Consider the following 20,333-nt stretch of genomic DNA (forward strand, 5'->3'; position numbering starts at 1 on the left):
CCACCCATCCATCCACCCACCCATCCATCCATCCATCCATCCCTTCATTCACCTTATCTATCTATCTATCTATCTATCTATCTATCTATCTATCTATCTATATCTATCTACCTACCTACCTACCTACCTATCTGTCTGTCTATCTATGCACCCACCCACCTACCTACTTACCTACCACCTATCTATCTACCTACCTACTACCTATCTACCTGCCTACCCATCTAACCATCTGTCTTAGATGTGCCTGACACGGTCTAGTTTTCTTTTTCTCCTCCACACTCTATTGGTATATAATGGACATGTAACCTTGTTACATATGAGGTGTACAAAGTATGGATCTGATGTGAGTCCATATTACAAGATTATTATCATGGTAGCAACAACTACCACCTCCACCAGGCCTCATAATTACCATTTCTTTTTTGTGGTGAGAACACTTAAGATTTACCCTTTTAGCAAATTTCGAGTATACAACACAGTATTGTTCATGGTAATCACCATGCTGTACGTTAGTTCCCCAGAACTCATTCATCTTCTAACGGGAAGTTTGTGCTTCTTGACCAACGTCTCTCCATTTCCGTCACCCCTACCCTCGCCACAGTCCCCTCTCTGTTTCTATGAGCTTGGGTGTTTTTTCCTCCCCCAAAGCCTGTTTTTCTCTTCTACCAGGAAACAATTGTACTGTTTATGGGAGCTTTGTGTGTGTGTGTCTCTTTCCATGCTTATACTGCATCTCTTCCCCTTACCTCCCTCACCTCCCCCCTGTCCCACCCACAGGCCACAGAGTATTTTGTCATTTAGGATCCATTCAAGAGGAACTTCTGGGGGCTGGTTTGGGACTTCACACCCAGCTTACTCTAACTGATTACTGTGAGTTGATGTTGTTAATATCTGGATTAGTCTTTTACTCGTATAACTACTATACAGGGTAAGGAGGGGGTCATTTTAAGCCAACCAACCAACCCACCAGACCAATCAACCAACGTATCCCATGGTCTCTGTTTGGGGTACGTTTTGTCAATAGCAGCCCCTACCCACCTGCTATCTGATACTCGATAGTGAATGCGAAGGACTCCGTGGTTGTAGCTACTTCCGTATGTTTCTGGAAATCTGTGCAGAAGAGAGAGGAGGAAATGCTCAGTTTGTGCTGGTGATCACACGGCATGAGCTGGAGCGCGTCAGGATTTTCAGTGAGTGGGAACCCCGGAGGCTGACAGAAGGGCTGTGGAAGACCAGCATTTCACGTTTCTGCCTCGAGATACCAGCCTCCGCCTGTTCTGCCCTCATCCCGACACTTGGTTTGACACATTTCAGGGGCGGGATCGGGGTGCACGATCCCTCAGCCGTCCACTGGAGGGGCCGCTCTGGGCAGCCCGCCTTCCCCCTCTCGGGCATGACAGTTTCAGGGTCCAGCTTTTACCCTCCCAGAAATTCTAGATGTACCTGTAGTACTTGTTGTCATTGAAGGACAGGAAGTGTCACTCCCAGGGGGAGCATCAGTGCTGGCTTGAGGCTCTTCGTCATCTGGAGGAGAGAGGAGGGGATGGAGGCAGAGGGCAGGGGTCTCACGTACACCCCACCCCGCCCCCCTCAGCCGACCCCCAGACAACCGGAGCGAGGTGTGAATCTCCATTCTTGGCCCATTGTCTGGAGCCACCGCGTGCAGCCCTCCGTCAGGGTCACCAGCAAGGGGGTAAGCCATCCCAGCCCGTGACAGGGAATTTGCCCAGGATCCTGGCTGCGTGAAGCTCTAGCAGCTCCGTGTCCCCAAGCTTTCTCCTGAGCCCTGGTTTCCATCTGTGGCTTGGAAACTGGCCATCATCATACAAGTACCCCTGAAACACCAAATGAAGTGGAAATGCACAGGACAACTCTTCTCTGTGACAGGGTCCCCATTCCCTGTGGGTGGTTCCGGTTACTCGGGACACTGTCCCGCCTTGTCCTCCTTTTACACCAGAAGCGACAGACACCCTGGCCAGCGTGTGGCTCCCTGTGGAGGCACGCTGCGGGAAGAAAGCACAGCATCCCCAGTGAGTCCAAGAGGAAGACACGGGGTATGGGAAGTGGCAGTGTTCAAGGACATCATCAGAGAGATGTGACTGCCAACTGACCTGGGGGCTGGGCCCGGGCACCCAGACGCCCCTACCCCCCACCCCCGCCATGTGTGGGATATGGGTTCCGCCTGCCCTTCCCGCTCCCAGAGGCTACTCCAAGGGCACAGCCTCGAGAAGGCGATGTGGTGTTGAACCACCTGCGTGGTACATGTGACTGAGCCCAGGGAAGGCGTCTTCATACACTCGTAACATCTGACCAGCGAGTGAGGCGATCCACTCCCTCGCTGCTGCCCAGAACAAGCCTCATGTGTAGGTTTCCTTTGCTTGTGACAACTGCCACCTACCAACAGTGGACTGCCTCTCTCTTGGGTCTCTCCCTGCCGCACTCCACTTACGGGGGCGGTTTCAGATTTCACCCAGGGAAACTCCCCGGGCGGGTTACCAACCGACAGGTGGTGAGCTAAGAAACCTGTAACACTTAAGGCTGGTTACGTGTAAGCAGCTCTGGTTGTAAAAATAGTAATACGCTCTCAGAATGAAAATAGCAGACCTCAACCTAGGTGGGTTGTACGCATGTGTGAAAGAGCGTGTGTGTGCACGTGCACGCATGCACACGTGTGTGTTTGAATAGGCCCCTTCCCGGCACGTTTGCACTTTTTATCAAAGCGCAGGTGGGGGTTACAAAAGAAGGGCCCGGCTGACAGTGGATTGCTGTGCGAATAATGAGTTTACATCATACACTCAGGTCAGATGTGTGGGTGGCACGTCCAGGTCTGAAACCGCCTTCTGAACGGGAGGAAGAGTTGGTAGCTTAGAAGAAGTTGAATTTCAGGATCAGCTATGAAGGGGCAGCATTATCACCAGTGAGGGAGCATCTGGCATGCTTTGGGACACTGGAGAGGGCTTCCCTCCTCTTCCATCTTTGGCCATTTATCCCTGCTCAGCATACAGGGAACCTTAGGTGACAGAGACCTTACTTCATCTAGTCTATTTTCTAGAATGAGCAAAAACAGAGGCCCGAGGAGGCGAAGCAGCTTGCCCAAGGTCACACGGCTGGTTGGTCAGGAATTCCACCCCCGTCAGCCTGATGGAAAAAACGGGGTGGTGGAGCCACAAAGGTGCCACCATACCTGGAAACCGGCTGTCCTTCCTTTCGCTTATGCACTTGAGCTGGGGCCGCGTCCACTTTGTCCTCCCACAGGTGATTTTGCAGATGCTCTCGGCAGGCCCCCTCCGCACGGCCCTGAATCCCTGTGCGCACTGGTAGCGAACTGTCTGCCCCACCACAAAATGGTAAATTCTCCTCGAGTGTTCATGTTCCCAGGGTGGGGGCTCGCTGCAGTGACCTGGAAGAGGGAATGGAAATTCTCAAGGCATGTTGGCGACAGCACGGTGAGTGAAGCCAAGTTGCCTCCTCCTAGAGACTGGACCTTGGTTCTTATTATTTTGTTCATTCGTTCGTTCTTTTATTCAACCAGTACGTATTGAGAATGTCTCTGTGTCAGGAACTTTACCAGGCTCTGTGTGGGAAGGCCCGCAGACCCAGTCACTACTGCAAGAGTGACAATCGATTGAATGAGGAAGACATTTGAGGCCAGAATGTGCTGAGTATTATAGTTGAGGAGCAGACACTTGCTGTGGGAACACAGAGGAATGAGTCTTTACTTCTGGTGGTGGTAAGAGTTTCCATAAGTGGATTGGCGTGGGAAGGGCAGTCTTGGCTGAGGGACAAAGGTAGGCTCAATCCCATTTGGGCCAACGAAATGTGAAGAAGACACCCTGAATCTCACTGCCAAGTGAGGACACATATCCTTGGGTTGTGGCTTGGAATCATTTTGGGGCCAAGGCTGAAGGTCTGGAGATAAAGCCAAAGCCAGAAGGAAGGAAGGGCTGAGGGAATCTCAGGGAAACAGAACCTGATCTCTGATCAAGCCATGCATAAAGTTTGCCCTATGTGAGCCCTACCAAGGCCTCTGAAAATTCCCCATGCCCTCTAACCTTCTGCTCCCCCAACTAAAACCCAAGTGTGACTGTTTTTCAACCCCAGTGATCATGTCCTGCTCTGATTTATTCTCAGGATTCCCACCCCCACCCCAAATCTGGATATATGGAGACACACGTGCTCTCTCTCCCTAGACATGTGAAGCTACACATATGCTCTGATCTTCCAGACCTTCCATAATCCAATTTCCCAAGGTGACCTTTAAAGTGCCGCAGAGGGAATTCTCGGGGGGAGCCGAAGGGTCCTGTCCTGAGTGATCTGCTCTAGTGTAGTACCTTGCAAATCATGACCAAACTTGTGTTTTAGTCTCAGAATGACATTTCTTTTACAGCCAATGAAATCCATAATGATCCAAACCTGTTTAAATTATATTTGCTTCTTTCAAGTAAAAACATCCCCATTAAGACGATGTGTGAAAGGGCCCTTGGCCAGAACCAATGGTTATGTCTTGAATAAGAAAAACAGACACTGACCTCCTGAGAAACTTTTCAATAACTGCTCAGAGGAAGATGGGAAAAAGAGAGAAAAACAATCAAATGTGTTCTGAAATGCCATTTAGCACCACGTTGGATGTACAACATTATGTGGGTTTAGCCGAGTATTTTGCCCTCTTCATATCTCAGTTTCTTCAGTCAATCGAAATAATAGTCCTGCTCCTTGACTCAGTGGGTTTTGAGGTATGAGGTTCAAATGAAATTGCATACACGATAATAAGGTTTTTTGTAAGTTATACAATTAGCACAAGGCAATAGGATCTTGTAAGGTCAGTGGGTCCTCCACAAGCTCAGGTTTTCCTAACGGGCTCTATTTCTTCCTGACACAAAGACGGGAGTGCAACACGATTCATTTTAGAGTTGTGGGAGCAACTGGGTAGTTAGTCATGGCAACCACTCATCCCTCCCCCTCGCCCCCCGCCACTGCCCCCGGACCATTATCTAGGCGGTGTCTGTGGCTTCAGAACTCACCAGTAGGGTTCATTGTCTTGTACTTAAGGGGGAAACACAGAGCATTTCCTTGAGGGCAGGGACGGTTGTCTACTCACGTTGGCGTCTTCTGTTGGCAGCGTTGGGCACAGTTCCCACACAGGCTTTTTGAACCGAGTTCAGTTGAATTGAATTGAATTGAATTGAATTGAATTGAACTGAACTGAATTGAGCTGAATTCTATTCAGCCAGCCCCCAAACCAGGAGGAAGCCCAGAGCCCACGTTGGCTTGAATGCTGAGCAGCACTACAGCCTGCAAACATGACCACTACACAACAGTGCTTGTTTGCCTGATATCCTCAAAGAAGACGGTGGTGGGACAGACTTCCCTCCTTTGGGGGACACACGAGAAGAGAAGAGTTGGCTGCTAGGAGCCGCTCAGATTCACTTCTTACCTGGAAGGTTAACTTGGTCCATGGGCTGCATTTGGCTCTGCAACTCTGTGGGGTTTTTTCCCTTCTGTTCTTCAGGTTTAGGAGTAACTTGTCTATCTGTGGTCCTTGGGGCTATGAGAATGGGTAGAATGAAGCAAATCATTTCACAAATGCTTAAAATAGAAAACACTCTTTGTGTATTCATTTAGTCAAAAAGTGTGCCTTTCCACTGCCTGCAACATGTCAGGCAGTATTGGGGTGCAGGGGTTACAAAGAGGAGCCACACCCCAGCCTGCCCTTGGGGTGCTCTCGGCGTTGGCCTGTCAGTATCCCCTGCGTGATGCCAGCACCCTACAATGTGTTTCTGAAAGCACTGGAAGATTTTCTGGGTTTTGTGTGACTCTCCAGAGGAGAGTCTATTCTGCCATCCATCTGCCAACCTTGTGGGCTGACTCCCTTGTCTCCCTAAAGGAGCTCATTTAAAACTTAAAGGGATGCAATCTTAGCGCAAGGAGGGGAGAAGCCTCCTACCACATTTGTCTCCATTGTGAAGCCTTCGGCAAAGGAGGTGACTGTGGGCACTGCCGTGAGGGGCGGGGGTCAGGATTCTAGCTGAAGGTCCATGGAGGGTGTGCTGGGAACAGCACAGCAGTGATCTCCAGACTGTGCAGTCCATGTGCGGTGTGGCTGAAACTCAACCCGCTGTGACTCACGGACACCATCCCCAGGGGTAAGAAATAAATGGATGAGGGGATGCCTGGATGGCTCTGTTGGCTAAATGTCTGACTTTTTATATCAGTTCAGGTCATGATCCCAGCATTGTAAGATCAAGCCCCAAGCTGTGCTCCACTCTGGGTGTGGAGCGTGCTTGGGGTTCTCTCTCTCTCTCTCTCTCTCTCCACTCTCTTTCAAAATAAATAAATAAACTTAAAAGAATTTAAAGGACAAACAGACCCACCTGTTTTTACCATGTTCTGTTATCACTTAGTGGATAAAAGATCTCATGGAGAAATTGGCCTCATGAGAGCTTTCAGGATTCAATTGAGAACAAATGTTCAGTAGCAAAACTATGGTATTAGAGCAATTTAGGCTTAGAAAGCCCCTTGGGGGTCATTCCCTCCAAATTCCACTCCGGGGAGGTGACCGGCTACCATCCCTGAGCGAGCGGCCCTGCCTTTTCTGCTCACCCTCACCAGCAATGATGAGTTCGCAGCTTGGTCAAGTCACGGCCGGCGTTGAGGGCCACAGGGCACTCAGGCCAGGTTTTGAAGTCCAGAGATAAAGAAACCTGAAGAGAACAACTTCCTCTTCCTCTCCGCTTTCCTAGTGCGGATTTGGGGGCTCCCCACGCACCAGCCTGACCGGCCTGTGGGATTGTTAATCCCGTTCTCCCAGCCCGGCTGGGGCTTGTGAGACTGAACAAGGGGCAGCAGCCTTTTGGGGGCAGTGAGGTGTCTGGGGGGACTATTCCCCGTGCTTTGTGCTTCCGAACACCAGTTCCTGACGCTGGGCTGGGAAGGGCCCGGACTGGTGATACCTTCTGCCTGAGCATATATTTGGGCTCAGAAGACATGCCCGGAAGACCCCACGGTGGCCAGTGAAAATGTGGGTAATAGACAAGACTCTCGAGTTCAGAGGCTTGGACTCCTCTTCCCTTTTTACTGTCATCCGGGGAGGAACTGCCTCGCCCACCGCCTCTGCTTTTCTCCCCAGAGCCTCTTCCTTAGGGCTGCGGAGATGGGCACTGAAGAGGAGAGGGACTAGTTAGGGCTCCCGCGGCCACGTGGCTGCAGGGGTGCCGCACGAGGGTGAGCTTTGCAGGGGGAAACACGGACGAGTAAATGCAGCCGTGCAGGTAGATTTAGCCCGCTGGAATTGTTATTATTGCTCTTATTTTTTTACTATAAGCTCATTCTGACTCTTCTTTTTTATCATTTTTATTTATTTTTTTAAATTGTGACAAGGCACACGATGGTGGCTCAATCGGTTAAGCACCTGACTTCAGATCAGGTCATGATCTCACAGTCCATGAGTTCGAGCCCCACATCAGACTCCGCGCTCACGTGTGGAGCCTGCCTGGGATTCTCTCTCTCTCTCTCTCTCTCTCTCTGCCCCTCCCCCACTTGCATGCTTGGTCTCTCAAAATAAATAAGTGAACTTTAAAAAAAATTTTAAAAATTGCGGTAAGTTATACATAGCACAAGACTTACCATATTCATCATTTTTAATGTACAGCTCAGTGGCATTAAGTGCATTTACAGCGTGGCCAACTACATTTATTTTCGAATTGTTCAGTGATTATTAGTGTAACGTCTGTTCCCTCTCTCCCCGCAAAATGTAAGCTCTTTGAGTGCTGGGGCCCCCGAGTGCCTATATCAGTCCTTGGAACTGGGAGGCCCTACTTAAATATTTTTTATTTCAGTGAATTGTTTTCCAGGAACCACTGAAACGAGTTGCTGGCTAGTTGGGGCTGCCCACTTGTGTCTGTAGGGCTGAGTAGACAAAAGCTGGAGCTCTGTCCCCCTCTGGGCCACAGTCCTTCTGTTTCCCGTGGTGCCGCAAAAGGGGACACTTACAGGTACTTATGCACTGGCACTTGTTTTCCCAGGCAGAGTGGCTCGAGTTCCCTGCGCACAGCACAAAGGCTGACCCGTTGCTTATCCGGCGAAAGCCCCTCTTGCATTCACAGTTTAACATGGTGCCCGTCTTGTATGCGAGGGCTCTGAAAGTGGCATGTTTGATATCTGGAGGGTTGTCATCACACAATTCTGCAAAGAAAAAAGAAGCACATTAGGAGTTCAGGAATTTCTGGTCACGTACTCACATCCTTCAGCCAGGTAGCGATTTCATCACACATCCCTGCACTTTGTTTAGTCAAGGATTTATGGGTGGCCCCCAGTTTCCTAGAAACAAACTAAGACTGTTGCCATCGGCCCATAGAAACTTTTGTATCAGAGACAGCTCAAAATGTACCTTCGCCAAGTTCCTCTCCAAATTACAATATATTTCAAGATACATGAATAGAAATGATTGGATTTTTAATCTGAATATGCCTTGTGCTGGGCAAATAGAGAAAAAGAGACGATAAATTGTAAGAGGAAAGGAAGGAGGGGAAGCCATGTAACTTTTATTGAGGCACAACATGTATCTGTGAGAAACAATTTTCAGGAAATAAGGATTGTCAGAATTTCTATAATTAATGGTTTTGTGCCCTTCCTTCCTTCCTTCCTTCCTTCCTTCCTTCCTTCCTTCCATCCTTCCTTCTTCCCTTTCTTCAAGAAATATATATATAAAGTGCTGGACCCAAAGTCTGGCAAGTGGGAATGTGTATTTTTTACCCATCTGCCCATCAGTGAGGTTACCAGATCCCTTCTCATACCACAGAGACTGGACCCTGTCTCAGCCCCTCAGAAATGGGCACTGGCTTCCCACCAAGGACACTTGAAATAGGGGCCAAATGCCCAAGTATTAAGGGGGGAAAAGCACTGCTCGAATCAGGAAAATTGTCCTATTGCATATCTTGCAACAAGTTCTATTTCAAGAGATTTGGTTTTTAGGGAAAAAAAGGCACAGGCTGGATAAGGAGAGTGGAAAGGAAGGATGACAGGAAACAGAAGGTGAGAAAGCACAGCCTCTCCTTCCACCAGTCCAGGCACAAAATCCAGGCGGTTGCTGCACTCGTTGCTGGCAGAGGACACTCTACCGGCTACTACTTAATCGCTCAGTTGGAGTGAAGCTTCTCTGTGTCTTTTCACTTTGCCCAGCATCTTACCACATTGAAGGCCACCCTCATCCAAGACTCAGGATGCCCCTGATCTGAATAACAGAAGGTGGGGAGAGCTGAACAGCGTGCCTCACCTCTGACCAAGGAGGGACTAAATGGAAGCAATTTGAATGGCTTGGAGGGCCAGTGACTGTAAGGAGCACATAACATATGCGCTCAATAGATACTAGTGATCCTAATCGATAATAAGGCAAGAAAGGTAGCATGGTGGAATGGGCAGAAAAGTGGGTTTCTAGATCCTAGCTTTACTAGCTTACTAGCTACATAGCTTCATTGTTTTTATTGGCCACCTTTTCTGTAAACTGGGTATAATAACCACCATCATTTTACTGTTTTGTTTTAAAGATTGCATGAAATAACATAAACAGTAACTAGCAGAGCACTCCGCACATAACAGACGTAACATAGATACCAGTTTTTCTTCCTTCCTTTTTTAGCTCTGTCAGATAGAGGCTGGGCTGCAGTTTGCCTTAACCCCCATCTCTCTCTGCAGCCTGTATCCTCAGTACCATTTGCTGCTACTTGTCATACATCAATAGCAACCTATGTTTTAAGTGTCAGAAAGTACGTCTATTGCTAAAACAAGATACATGTAATAATCTGAAAAACCAACGAAAGAACAAGGCAAGGATGTTCTCTCTCATCGCCACTTTTCAACACGGTACTGGAAATCCTAGCCAATGCAATTAAAAAAGAAAGGAAATAAAAGGTAGATAGATCAGGAAGGATTAAAACTTTCTTTTTTTTTTGTAGATGACTTGACTGTCTGTCTACATAGATGATCTGAAAGAACAGACAAAAAACCCTTATGGTACTAATAAGCAATTTTAGCAGGGTTACAGGATACAAAGCTAATATACAAAAGTCAATTGCTTTGTTATATACCAGCAAGGGACAAATAGAAACTGACCTTAATAATACAATATCATTTATATTAGCACCCCCACAATAAAGTTCTTCGGGATAAATATAATAAAACAGCTACAGGAGCAATATGAGGAAAACTAGAAAACTCTGATAAAGATAATCAAAGAACTCAATAAATGGAGAGGTATTTCATGTTCATGGTTAGGAAAATTCAATATTGTCAATATGTCTCTTATTCCCAACATGATGCGTAGATTTGACACATTCCCAAAACACCCCCTACCCCCCTGGCAACTTATTTTGTGGACATCAATTCTGATTCTAAATGATTCTAAAGTTTATATGGAGTGGCAAACAAACAAACAAACAAACCCAGAATAGCCAACACAATATTGAAGGAGAAGAACAAAAATGAAGGCCTGAAACTACCTGACTTCAAGATTTACTGTCAAGCTACAGTAATCAAAACAATGTGGCGTTGGTGAAAGAATAAATAAACAGACCAACGTAACAGAATAGAGTCCAGAAATAGACCCACGTGAATATAGTCACGTGGTCTTTGGCAGAAGAGCAGAAGCAATACCATGGAACAAGAGTACTCTTGTCAATCAGCGCTAGCGGAACAGCAGGACATCCATGTGCAGAGAAATGGATCTAAGGGGCGCCTGGGTGGCTTAGTCGGTTAAGCGTCCGACTTTCGCTTAGGTCATGATCTCACGGTTCGTGGGTTCGGGCCCCGCGTCGGGCTCTGTGCTGACTGCCAGCTCAGAACCTGGAGCCTGTTTCAGTCTGTGACTCCCTCTCTCTCTGACCCTCCCCTGCTCACACTCTCTCTCTCTCTCTCCTAGAAATAAATATATATATATATATAAAAATAAAAAAAAAGAAAAAAAAAGAAATGGATCTAGATGCTGACCTTATCTCTTTCACAAAAATTAACTCAAAATGAATCACAGACCTAAATGTAAAGCAGGAAACTATAAAACTCTTAGAAGATAATAGAGAAGAAAGTCTAGATGATGTTGGGTTTCGTGATGACTTTTTTTTTTTTAAATGTTTTAGTTATTTCTGAGAGAGAGAGAGACAGTGTGAGCAGGAGAGGGTCAGAGAGAGAAGGAGACACAGAATCTGAAACAGGCTCCAGGCTCTGAGCTAGCTGTTAGCACAGAGCCTGACACGGGGCTCGAACCCACGAACCACGAGATCATGACCTGAGCCGAAGTCGGACACAACCAACTGAGCCACCCAGGTGCCCCTCATGATCACTTTTAGATGTACCACCAAAGGCACCACCCATGGAAGAAAGAACTGAGAAGCTGGACTTCGTTAAAATAAAAAAATTATACCCTCAAAGGACACTGTCGAGGCAGTGAAAAGAAGTCAGAGACTGGGAGAAAAAAATTGCAAAATATATATCTGCTAAAAGACTGTTATCTAAAATATACAAAGAAGTTCTTTAATTTTGACAATGAGAAAATGAACAACCTGTTTTTTTTTTAAAGCGCCAAAGACCTTAATAGCTATCTCACCAAAGAAGATATATGGATGGCAAATGCTCGTGTGAAAAGATACCCCACATCATATGTTATCAGGGAAATGCAAATTAAAACAACAATGAGATGCCACTTCCCAGCTTTGGAATGCCCCGAATCCAGAGCACCAAAGGCTGGTGAGGACGTGAGGCAACAGGAACCCTCATACGCTACTGGCAGGAATGTAAAATGGCACATCCACTTTGGAAGAGAGTTGTTCAACTTTTTACAAAACTAAACACACTCTTACCGTACAATCTAGCAATGACACGTTTTGGTATTTCCCCAGAGAAGTTGAAAAGTTATGTCTACACAAAAACCTGCACACAGATGTTTTTAGCAGCTTTATTCATAATTGCCAACACTTGGAAGCTGTCCTTAGCTGTCCTTTGGTAGGTGAATGTATAAATAAACTGTGATCCATCCAGACAATAAAATATTATTCAATGCTAAAAAGAAGTGAGCTTTCAAGCCATGAAAAGACATGGGGGAAACTAAAATGCGTATAACTGAGTGAAAGAAGCAACATAAAAAAATGCTGCCCACTGTATAATTCCAATGACACTCTGGAAAAGATAAACATATGGAGTTAGTAAAATGATCCATGGTTGCCAGGATTTAGGAAGGGGGAGAGATGAACAGGCAGGGTAAAGAGGATTCTTGAGGCAGTGAAAATAATCTGTGTGATACTGTATTGGTGGATACATGTCCTTATGCATTTGTCGAAACCCAAAGAATATACAACACCAAGAGTGGAGCCTAATATAAACTATGGACTCTGGGCAGTAACAATGTGTCAATGTGGGTTCATCAACGGAAACAAATGTACCACCTGGTGGGAGATGTTGATACTATGATAATGTGGGAGGCCGTGCATGAATGAGGTCAGGTGTATCTGAAGAATCTCTGTACCTCTTGTTTGATTTTGTTGTGAATCTAAAACTATTTTAAACTATAAATTCAATGAAAAAAGAACAATGAATAAGCAATGGACATTCCCAGAGCTAGGTAGATAATTGAAGGCAGGGGGGAAGCCATGAGGACTTCTGCTTCCAGCCATGACAAAATTTTGGTACCAAAACTTACCCTCCTGCTGAAAACAACTTTAAAACCAGACAAAATGTTCAAAAAAGTGTATTCAGGCATTTAGTAATAGGCAACCACATTGTTCCAGAAGAGGGAAACATGAAGTGAGACCTTAATTCCTTTGCCATTAATTCCTTCACGGCCACTTTCCTGCCAGATAGCACCCAAGTGGGACCCAAGCAGAGCCCTGGTCTCCCTGATCTAAGGAGGAAAAGAAATCGAGAGTTCTAGGTCGCTGGCCTGTCTGGAATTACTCCCCCAGATAGAACCCTCCTCTTATAAAGATTAAAGCCAAGGCCAACAGACAGGAGGGTGCACCAGCCATTTAATGCCCATTAAGAACAAAATTCAATGCCTCTTAAAGGAAGACAACATACTCCAGACCTTTTAAAATGTATAATTCATAACATCCAGCAAGGTTTTAAAAATTCTGGACATGTGAAGAGATAGGAAAATGTGACCCATTTAAAGCAAAAAGAGTCAATTGATGGGTCATCTGGGTGGTTCAGTCTGCTAAGCATCCAACTCTTGATTTTGGCTTAGGTCATGATCTCGTGGTTCATGAGATCAAGCCCCATGTCAGGTTCTACAATGACACTGTGGAGCCTGCTTGGGATTCTCTCTCTCCCTCTCTCTACCCCCTCCCCCACTCTCTCCCCTGCTCTCTCCCTTGATCTCTCTCAAATAAATAAACTTTTAAAGAAAACTTTTGAGAAAGGAGTAAATTGAAACAGACTCTAAAATGACCCAGAATTGGGAATTAGCAGACAATTGATTGCCATTTATTTTTATAAAGAAAGTTTTAGGAGAACAAAGCCACAGCCACTTATTTACATTTTGTCTGTGGCTGCTTTTTACTATAATGACAGAGTTGAGTGGTTGCAACAGAGACTACATGGCCTGCTAGTTGAAAATATTCATTCTCTGGCATTTTAAGAAAAAAATTGCCAACTACTAATTCTAAGGAAACACGGTCATAATGAGTGACTCAGTAAGATATCTCAGAAGATAAATGAAAACTGTAAAAAAGAACCAAATAAAAATTATAGAACTAAATATTACAGTATCTGAAATGAGCTTAGCCACACCTTGAAGACAAATCAATAGAATTCATCCAAACTGATGAGCACGGAGAAAAAATTTTCAAACAAAAATTTGAATAGACCTTTAGTGACCTGTGGGGGTAATATCAGATGATCTATCATATTTTTTTTATTTTTACAGACAGAGAGAGAGAGCAAGCAGGAGAGGGGCAGAGAGAGAGGGAGACAGAGAATCCCAAGTAGGCTCTGCACTGTCAGCACAGAGCCTGATGCAGGGCTTAAACTCGTGAACTATGAGATCATGACCTGAGCAGAAATTAAGAGTGGGATGCTTAACCAACTGAGCCACCCAGACACCCCAGTCTATCATATTTAGCTGAAGTCCCAAAAGCAATTGGAGAACAAGAACAGGGCTGAAAAATTACTTGAAGAAATAATGGCCAAAAAATATCTGAAATTTGATGAACAAACATTGACTTACATCTCTAAGATTCAGTAGAAATGTAAGCAGTAAACTCCAAGCGGCATAAATATAAAGAAAACCACACCTAGATACATCATAGCCACACTGCTGAAAACCAAAGATAATGAGAAAATCTTAAAAGTAGCCAGAGAAAAAGGACACGTTACACACAGGGGGAACAGTAGTGAGTAATGACTGACTTTTCATCAGAAACAATGTGAGTCAGAAAAGGATGGTAGAACATGTTCAAGGTTGTAAAAAGCAAAAAAAAAAAAAAAAAAAACCTGTCAGCCTGGAATTCTACCTAGAAAACATATCTTTCAAAAACGAGGATGAAATTAATATATTTTCAGATAAATGAAAGCTTAGAGAATTTGTTACCAGGACACCCGTGTTAGAAAAGATAATGCTGAAGGAAGTTTCAGGCCATGTGGATATTATTCCAGTTAGAAATACAGATCTACAGGAAATAATGAAGGGTGCTGGTAAATATGTAGGTAAGTGGAAGGATCATCTTTTAATTTCTTTGAAAGAAAACTATTTAAAATTTTAAAAAAATCATGGATGGTGAGTTTTATTATAGAGATAAATGTAAAATGTGTAACAACTACCGTATAAAGGTTGGGATAGAAAAGTGGAATGTTTCTATCATAAAGTTCTTAGAATGTGGAATGATACGATATTAAGTCTAAGGAGATCGTGATAAATGAAGGATGCATATTGGAAGGCTTAGAGAAACTGCCAAATAATACAATGAGCATAGCTAAAATGGCAATACAGGGCATAGAGTATTAAAATACTTATTTTGTTAGCCAAAATTAAGTGAGAAAAGGGAGAATAGAGGAATATAAAACCAAAAGGAACACCTGAGAGACAGGCAGCAAGTGGGTAGACTTAAAGCCAAACCACACGAGTAATTATATGAAACATACACCAAACACATAAAATTAAAAGACAGAGACTTTCAGACTGGATAAAACAGCAGGATCCCACTCTCTGCCATCTACAAGAGAACGTACTTTAGATACAAAGACAATGATAGGTTGAAATTAAAATATATCAAGAGATTTATGCAAAGTATGCATAAGAAGTTTCTTCAAAATAAGAACTGGCATTCACACATGACTTGATTGCTTACCTAAAAGTACTAAGAAATCTTGTACTTACTTGGTACAAGAACTTAGTAAATTTAGCAGTCTCAATATACAAAAATCACCTGTGGTTAGTTCTGTATGCCAGAAGCAACCAATTAGAAAATTACAAAATTTAAAAACAATTTCATTTATGATGGTATCAAAACCCATGATACACTCATACATAAATTTACCAACAACTTATAAGACTTTTGACCTTGAAACTCTGAAACATTGCTGTCATAAAGAACTATGTAAATGGAGAAATGTACAATGTTTGTGGATTGGAAGATTTATTTTTTAAAAAAGATGTCATTTTACCTTAAATTTATCAATAAATTCAGTGCAATAACAACTGAAAAAAAATCCAGCATGCTTTTTGGTAGAAATTGGCAAGTTGATTCTAAACCTCTTTGGAAGTACAACAGACCTGGAATCTCTATGACAATCTTAAAAAGAACGTACACATTTGGAGAATTCACATCATCGGATACCAAGATTTTCTATAAGTTGCAGTAACCAAGACAGTGCATATTGGTAAAAGGATAGACAAGCATTTGGGGCACCTGGGTGGCTTAGTCGGCTAAGCATCTGGCTAAGCGTCCGACTTCAGCTCAGGTCATGATCTCATGCTTGTGAGCTGGAGCCCTGCGTTGGGCTCTGTGCTGACAGCTCGCAGGCTGGAGCCTATTTGGGATTCTGTGTCTCCCTCTCTCTCTGCACTTCCCTGCTTGTTTTCTCTCTCTCTCTCTCTCTCTCTCTCTCTCTCTCTGTGTGTGTGTGTGTGTGTGTGTGCCTGTCTGTCTGTCTCTCTCAAAAATAAACATTAAAAAATATTTTAAAAAGGATAGACAAGTAGAGTAATGGGATAGAATAGAAAGTCCAGAAATAGACTCACACACATACATTCAGCTGATTGTGTTACAGACATGCCACATGCCATGGTAGTTCAATGAGGGCAGGAAAATCTTCTCAACAAATGTTCTGGAACAAATGGATAAATTTATGGGGGAAAAAAAGAACCTTACTCTACAAATAAAAATTAATTTTAATATGCATCTAAACATAAGAGATTCATACCCTCTATTTATCCATGATAGGCATACATAGAAAAATCAAAACTCTGAAGCCTCCAAGAGAAAATGAAGGCAAATAGCTTTGCAAGTTAGGGATAGGCCAAGATTTCCTAGAGAAGACCCCACCTGCATCAGCCATAAAAGAAAAATAAGTTAAAAACTTCTTCTTATCCCCAAGACATTAAGAAAATTAAAAAAAAATAAGTGATACACTGGGAGCAAATGCTTGCAGGACATACATCTGACAAAGAGACATGTGTCCACATTATACAAAGAACTACAAATCAACACCAAAAGGCAAATGACCTAATAAAAGATGGGCAAAGACTGGAACAGTCATTCTCCAAAGAAGACAGGTGATTATCCATAAGTGTACTCAACATCGTTAGGCAGCAGGAAAACGCAAATTGGAAACCACCTCGAAGTATTCCATTAGAACGGGCCGTATAGACAAGACTGAGGACAGCAGAAGTTGGAGGGAAGGTAGAGCCACTGGAACTCTCTCACATTACTGGAGGGAGCGTAGAATGATACCACTCCTTAGAAAGCTGATGGTTTTGCTGTTGTTGTTGTTGTTGTTAGTGGAGTTACCTATATACCTACCTGCCCTGTGATCCAGCCATTCCACTCCTATTTATCTGAGAGGAATGAAAATGTATGTTTCTAAGACTTCTACGAAATATTTATAGAGGCTTTCAATAATCTCCAAAATACCGTGTTGAACAAAAGAAGACAAACACAAAATAGTACATACTGTTGGGTTCCATTTGTACAAAGTTCGAGAAAAGACAGAACTAGCGTATGGAAAGAAATCAGAGTAATGTGTGCCTGTGGTGTGTGGGGTTGACTGGAAGAAGACAGGCAGAGGATACGAGTGTTGATTGTATGGGTGTACATATTTAAAAACTCATCAAATTGTACACTTAAAAATTGTGCATTTTGGGATACGAGTGTTGATTGTATGGGTGTACATATTTAAAAACTCATCAAATTGTACACTTAAAAATTGTGCATTTCGGGGCGCCTGGGTGTAGTCGGTTAAGCGTCCGACTTTCGCTTAGGTCATGATCTCGCGGTTCGTGGGTTCGAGCCCCACGTCGGGCTCTGTGCTGACTGCCAGCTCGGAGCCTGGAGCCTGTTTCAGTCTGTGACTCCCTCTCTCTCTGACCCTCCCCTGCTCATACTCTCTCTCTCTCCTAGAAATAAATAAAAATATTTTTTAAAAATTGTGCCTTTCACTTTAATTTTGCCTCAAGAAAATCAGTTAAGAAATACGCTTAGCAACTCTTGTAATTATTCATAAGCACAAATAATCAAGGATGACCTTAGATGCATTTGGAATCTAACAACTCAATCACAAACCAAGAACGTTTCTAAACACTTAAATTTTTTAAGGCACACAAATTCCCTTTGAAGCCACTTTGTGTCCCTGAAAACAGTTTAATTGTGTGACAATATGTTCTTCTAAATCAGACCATGGAAATTCCCAGAGTCATCACAAAGTAGCCTGAATATCTGAGGACATCTGTCATGTGGGGACACGGGGAGTTCCACAACCTCTTTCTCCCACAGACTTCATTTTCATAAAAACATCTTTCCGGGAATTTAGAAACACTGAAACTTCTCTGAACTATAGCCAAGAACGAGTAAGGAGGCTGGCTAGGATCCTTTCCTCTGGAAAGTTTTGCCAAGGCTCTTCCAAATATCATCTGAAGAAAGTGGGAGGAAGAAGAGTGTGGGGAAATGTACTCCTGAAAGGTTCCTTCTTTATATGGTAGCTGGAGTAAATCTGTGGTATTTTTAGCCTTCCTATTAAAAAAAAAAGGCAGTATAATATCTAACAAAAAATAAATAAAAAACACTTTGTTCTGAAGTTTTGCACAGGAGTAAGGAAGGAGAATTCCACTTCATATGGCCCAGCAAAATGTCTTTAAATACTTTCCCCCTAGACTATCACTTCCAAAATTTCTTCCCTCAAAGCCGAACAGCCCCGTTCATTCCCCAGTTTTACACCTTAAAAATTCTGAATATTCTTTTTTGGAATTCGACCAGCAGGAGCATTTCTCTATTTCAACTCTTGCACCTCTTTCCAGATCCATTTCTTGCTTCTGCCTGGGGGCTCTGACTTTCTAACAGAAATTGTTCTATGCTCTCACGTCTACCCATTCTCCTGGCTCACACCACAGATGGGGCTGGAAGCTCAAGAGGCAAATACAGAACTTTCTTTAGAAGGCAGGGAGGGAAATATTTTCCTCTTTGGAATTTTTTCGGTATGGGTACAATTCTGGATTTAGATGTCATTTTCTCTAAGTGACAGTAAAGTGGCTGCTTTCTGTGGAGAGGAGGACACATTTCACATTACTAACGTGGTGCTGGGGGATGGGGGTAGATGCTCCGAGCTTGGAAAATGGGGCTCCCGGGACGGGCATCCCACAGCAGTGGGCTCAGAGGGGCGTTCGTGTGGCCTTGCCTCGTAGCTCTTTGTACCTCCGATGTGGGCAGAGGGGAAAGGAGACAGACAGCATCTATTATTAATAGATAAAAAGCATGCCCGAGGGCTTTGGCGTGCACTAAGAGGGAGGTAAACTGAGCACTTGAGACGCTGCAAGGGTTTCACGTCTTATTTCGGAGTTCTGCTGGGCATGCTCATTCGAAAGACACAGGTGGGATCCCACATGATCGGCTCACTTCTCACCCTTTACCCCCATCGCTGTCCCTGAAATGGTATCATGGGCATCTTCCCTTGGGATGTTTGTGCATTCGTTGCCTTCAGGAATTCCCTACTCAACTGAAGAGCAACACCCCTTGGGTGCTTTTGGCTGCTTCTTCTTGAGTGATGGTGACTGAGAGCCACCTCTCTCTGGACTGTATCACCCACCCTTGGTGGGTGAGGATGAGGAACCCTAGGACCCTCTTCTCTTTTCACTGTGGTTTTGTCCTGTGTTTATTTTCCTTTCAATGGATTGCTGGAGGCTCAGCTTCTCCATGGCAACCATGTCCCTGCGAGGTAGGGAAAGCTTAGGCATTGGTAGTTCTTGAGTCATGGAGGACAGGAATGACAACCAAGGACACCCATTGACAGATTTGGGAGTTCAGACCAGCTTTTCTGTGTCCCAGGCATCTGTTCTCTCAAATACTACCCTTGTACCATCAACTACCCGCCACTGTTCCCAGGAGGATCTATGTGCAGCCTCTACTTGCTTGGGTTCCAAATAAAAGATGGGGCGCCTGGGTGGCTCAGTTGGTTAAGCGTCCGACCTCTGCTTGGGTCATGATCTTGTGGTCTGTGGGTTCAAGCCCCATGTTGGGCTCTGTGCTGACAGCTCAGAGCCTGGAGCCTGCTTCAGATTCTGTGTCTCCCTCTCTCTGACCCTCCCCTGCCCTCTCTTCTTGTAAGGGGCCCATCACACGGTGAGAAGGACAGGAGTGAAAGGTGCACCCCAGGGGTTCCTGATTGGGTTTGGAATCCTGACACCCCTTTTTTTGGTTTCTCCACACGCCCTCAACTCTACCCCCCCCAGTATGAAGCTGCTCTTTTATCTTTTACCCTTTTGTTTTTGATGGGGAATTAGAATGAAAATGAGTTCCCTGCTGATATTTTTGTGTCCATGAGTGAACCATAAATACTAACACTTGGAGGGCAGTTGGTGACTGGATCTGACTGAGTGACGGCTATGGTGGATTCTCTGCAAACAGTGGGACTGTGCCTGGGCTCTCGGTGGGTGTGGTTCCCCAAGATGAATGAGCATAAAAGTCACCTGGGGGTCTTATTAAAGTGTACAGTTGATTCAATAGGACAAATGTGGAGGCTAAGACAATTCCTGGTTTCTGACAAGCTCCCAAATGCTGCTGATGTCACAACCACACTCGGAGAGGTGGGGGCTGCCATACCTACTCTCTGCATCTGCCCCAGGGTGGACAGGGAGCAGGGCTCTG

The 20,333-nt window shown here is 44.5% G+C and overlaps 1 protein-coding gene across 1 annotated transcript in view; it reads right to left on the reverse strand.

The window, feature by feature from the left end:
- Window positions 1–20,333, reverse strand: part of IL2RA (interleukin 2 receptor subunit alpha) — a 57,570-nt gene that overhangs the window by 9,761 nt on the left and 27,476 nt on the right. The window contains exons 2-6 of the mRNA XM_039240395.1: window positions 7,990–8,181; window positions 5,435–5,545; window positions 3,185–3,400; window positions 1,444–1,524; window positions 1,039–1,110 (exon numbers count right to left, since the gene is read on the reverse strand). Of these exons, the coding sequence (XP_039096326.1) occupies window positions 1,039–1,110; window positions 1,444–1,524; window positions 3,185–3,400; window positions 5,435–5,545; window positions 7,990–8,181 (672 nt within the window). The remainder of the gene's footprint in view (window positions 1–1,038; window positions 1,111–1,443; window positions 1,525–3,184; window positions 3,401–5,434; window positions 5,546–7,989; window positions 8,182–20,333) is intronic.

Source organism: Hyaena hyaena, unplaced genomic scaffold, assembly GCF_003009895.1.
Source record: "Hyaena hyaena isolate Hyena2069 unplaced genomic scaffold, ASM300989v1 scaffold_174, whole genome shotgun sequence".
NCBI lineage: Eukaryota > Metazoa > Chordata > Mammalia > Carnivora > Hyaenidae > Hyaena > Hyaena hyaena.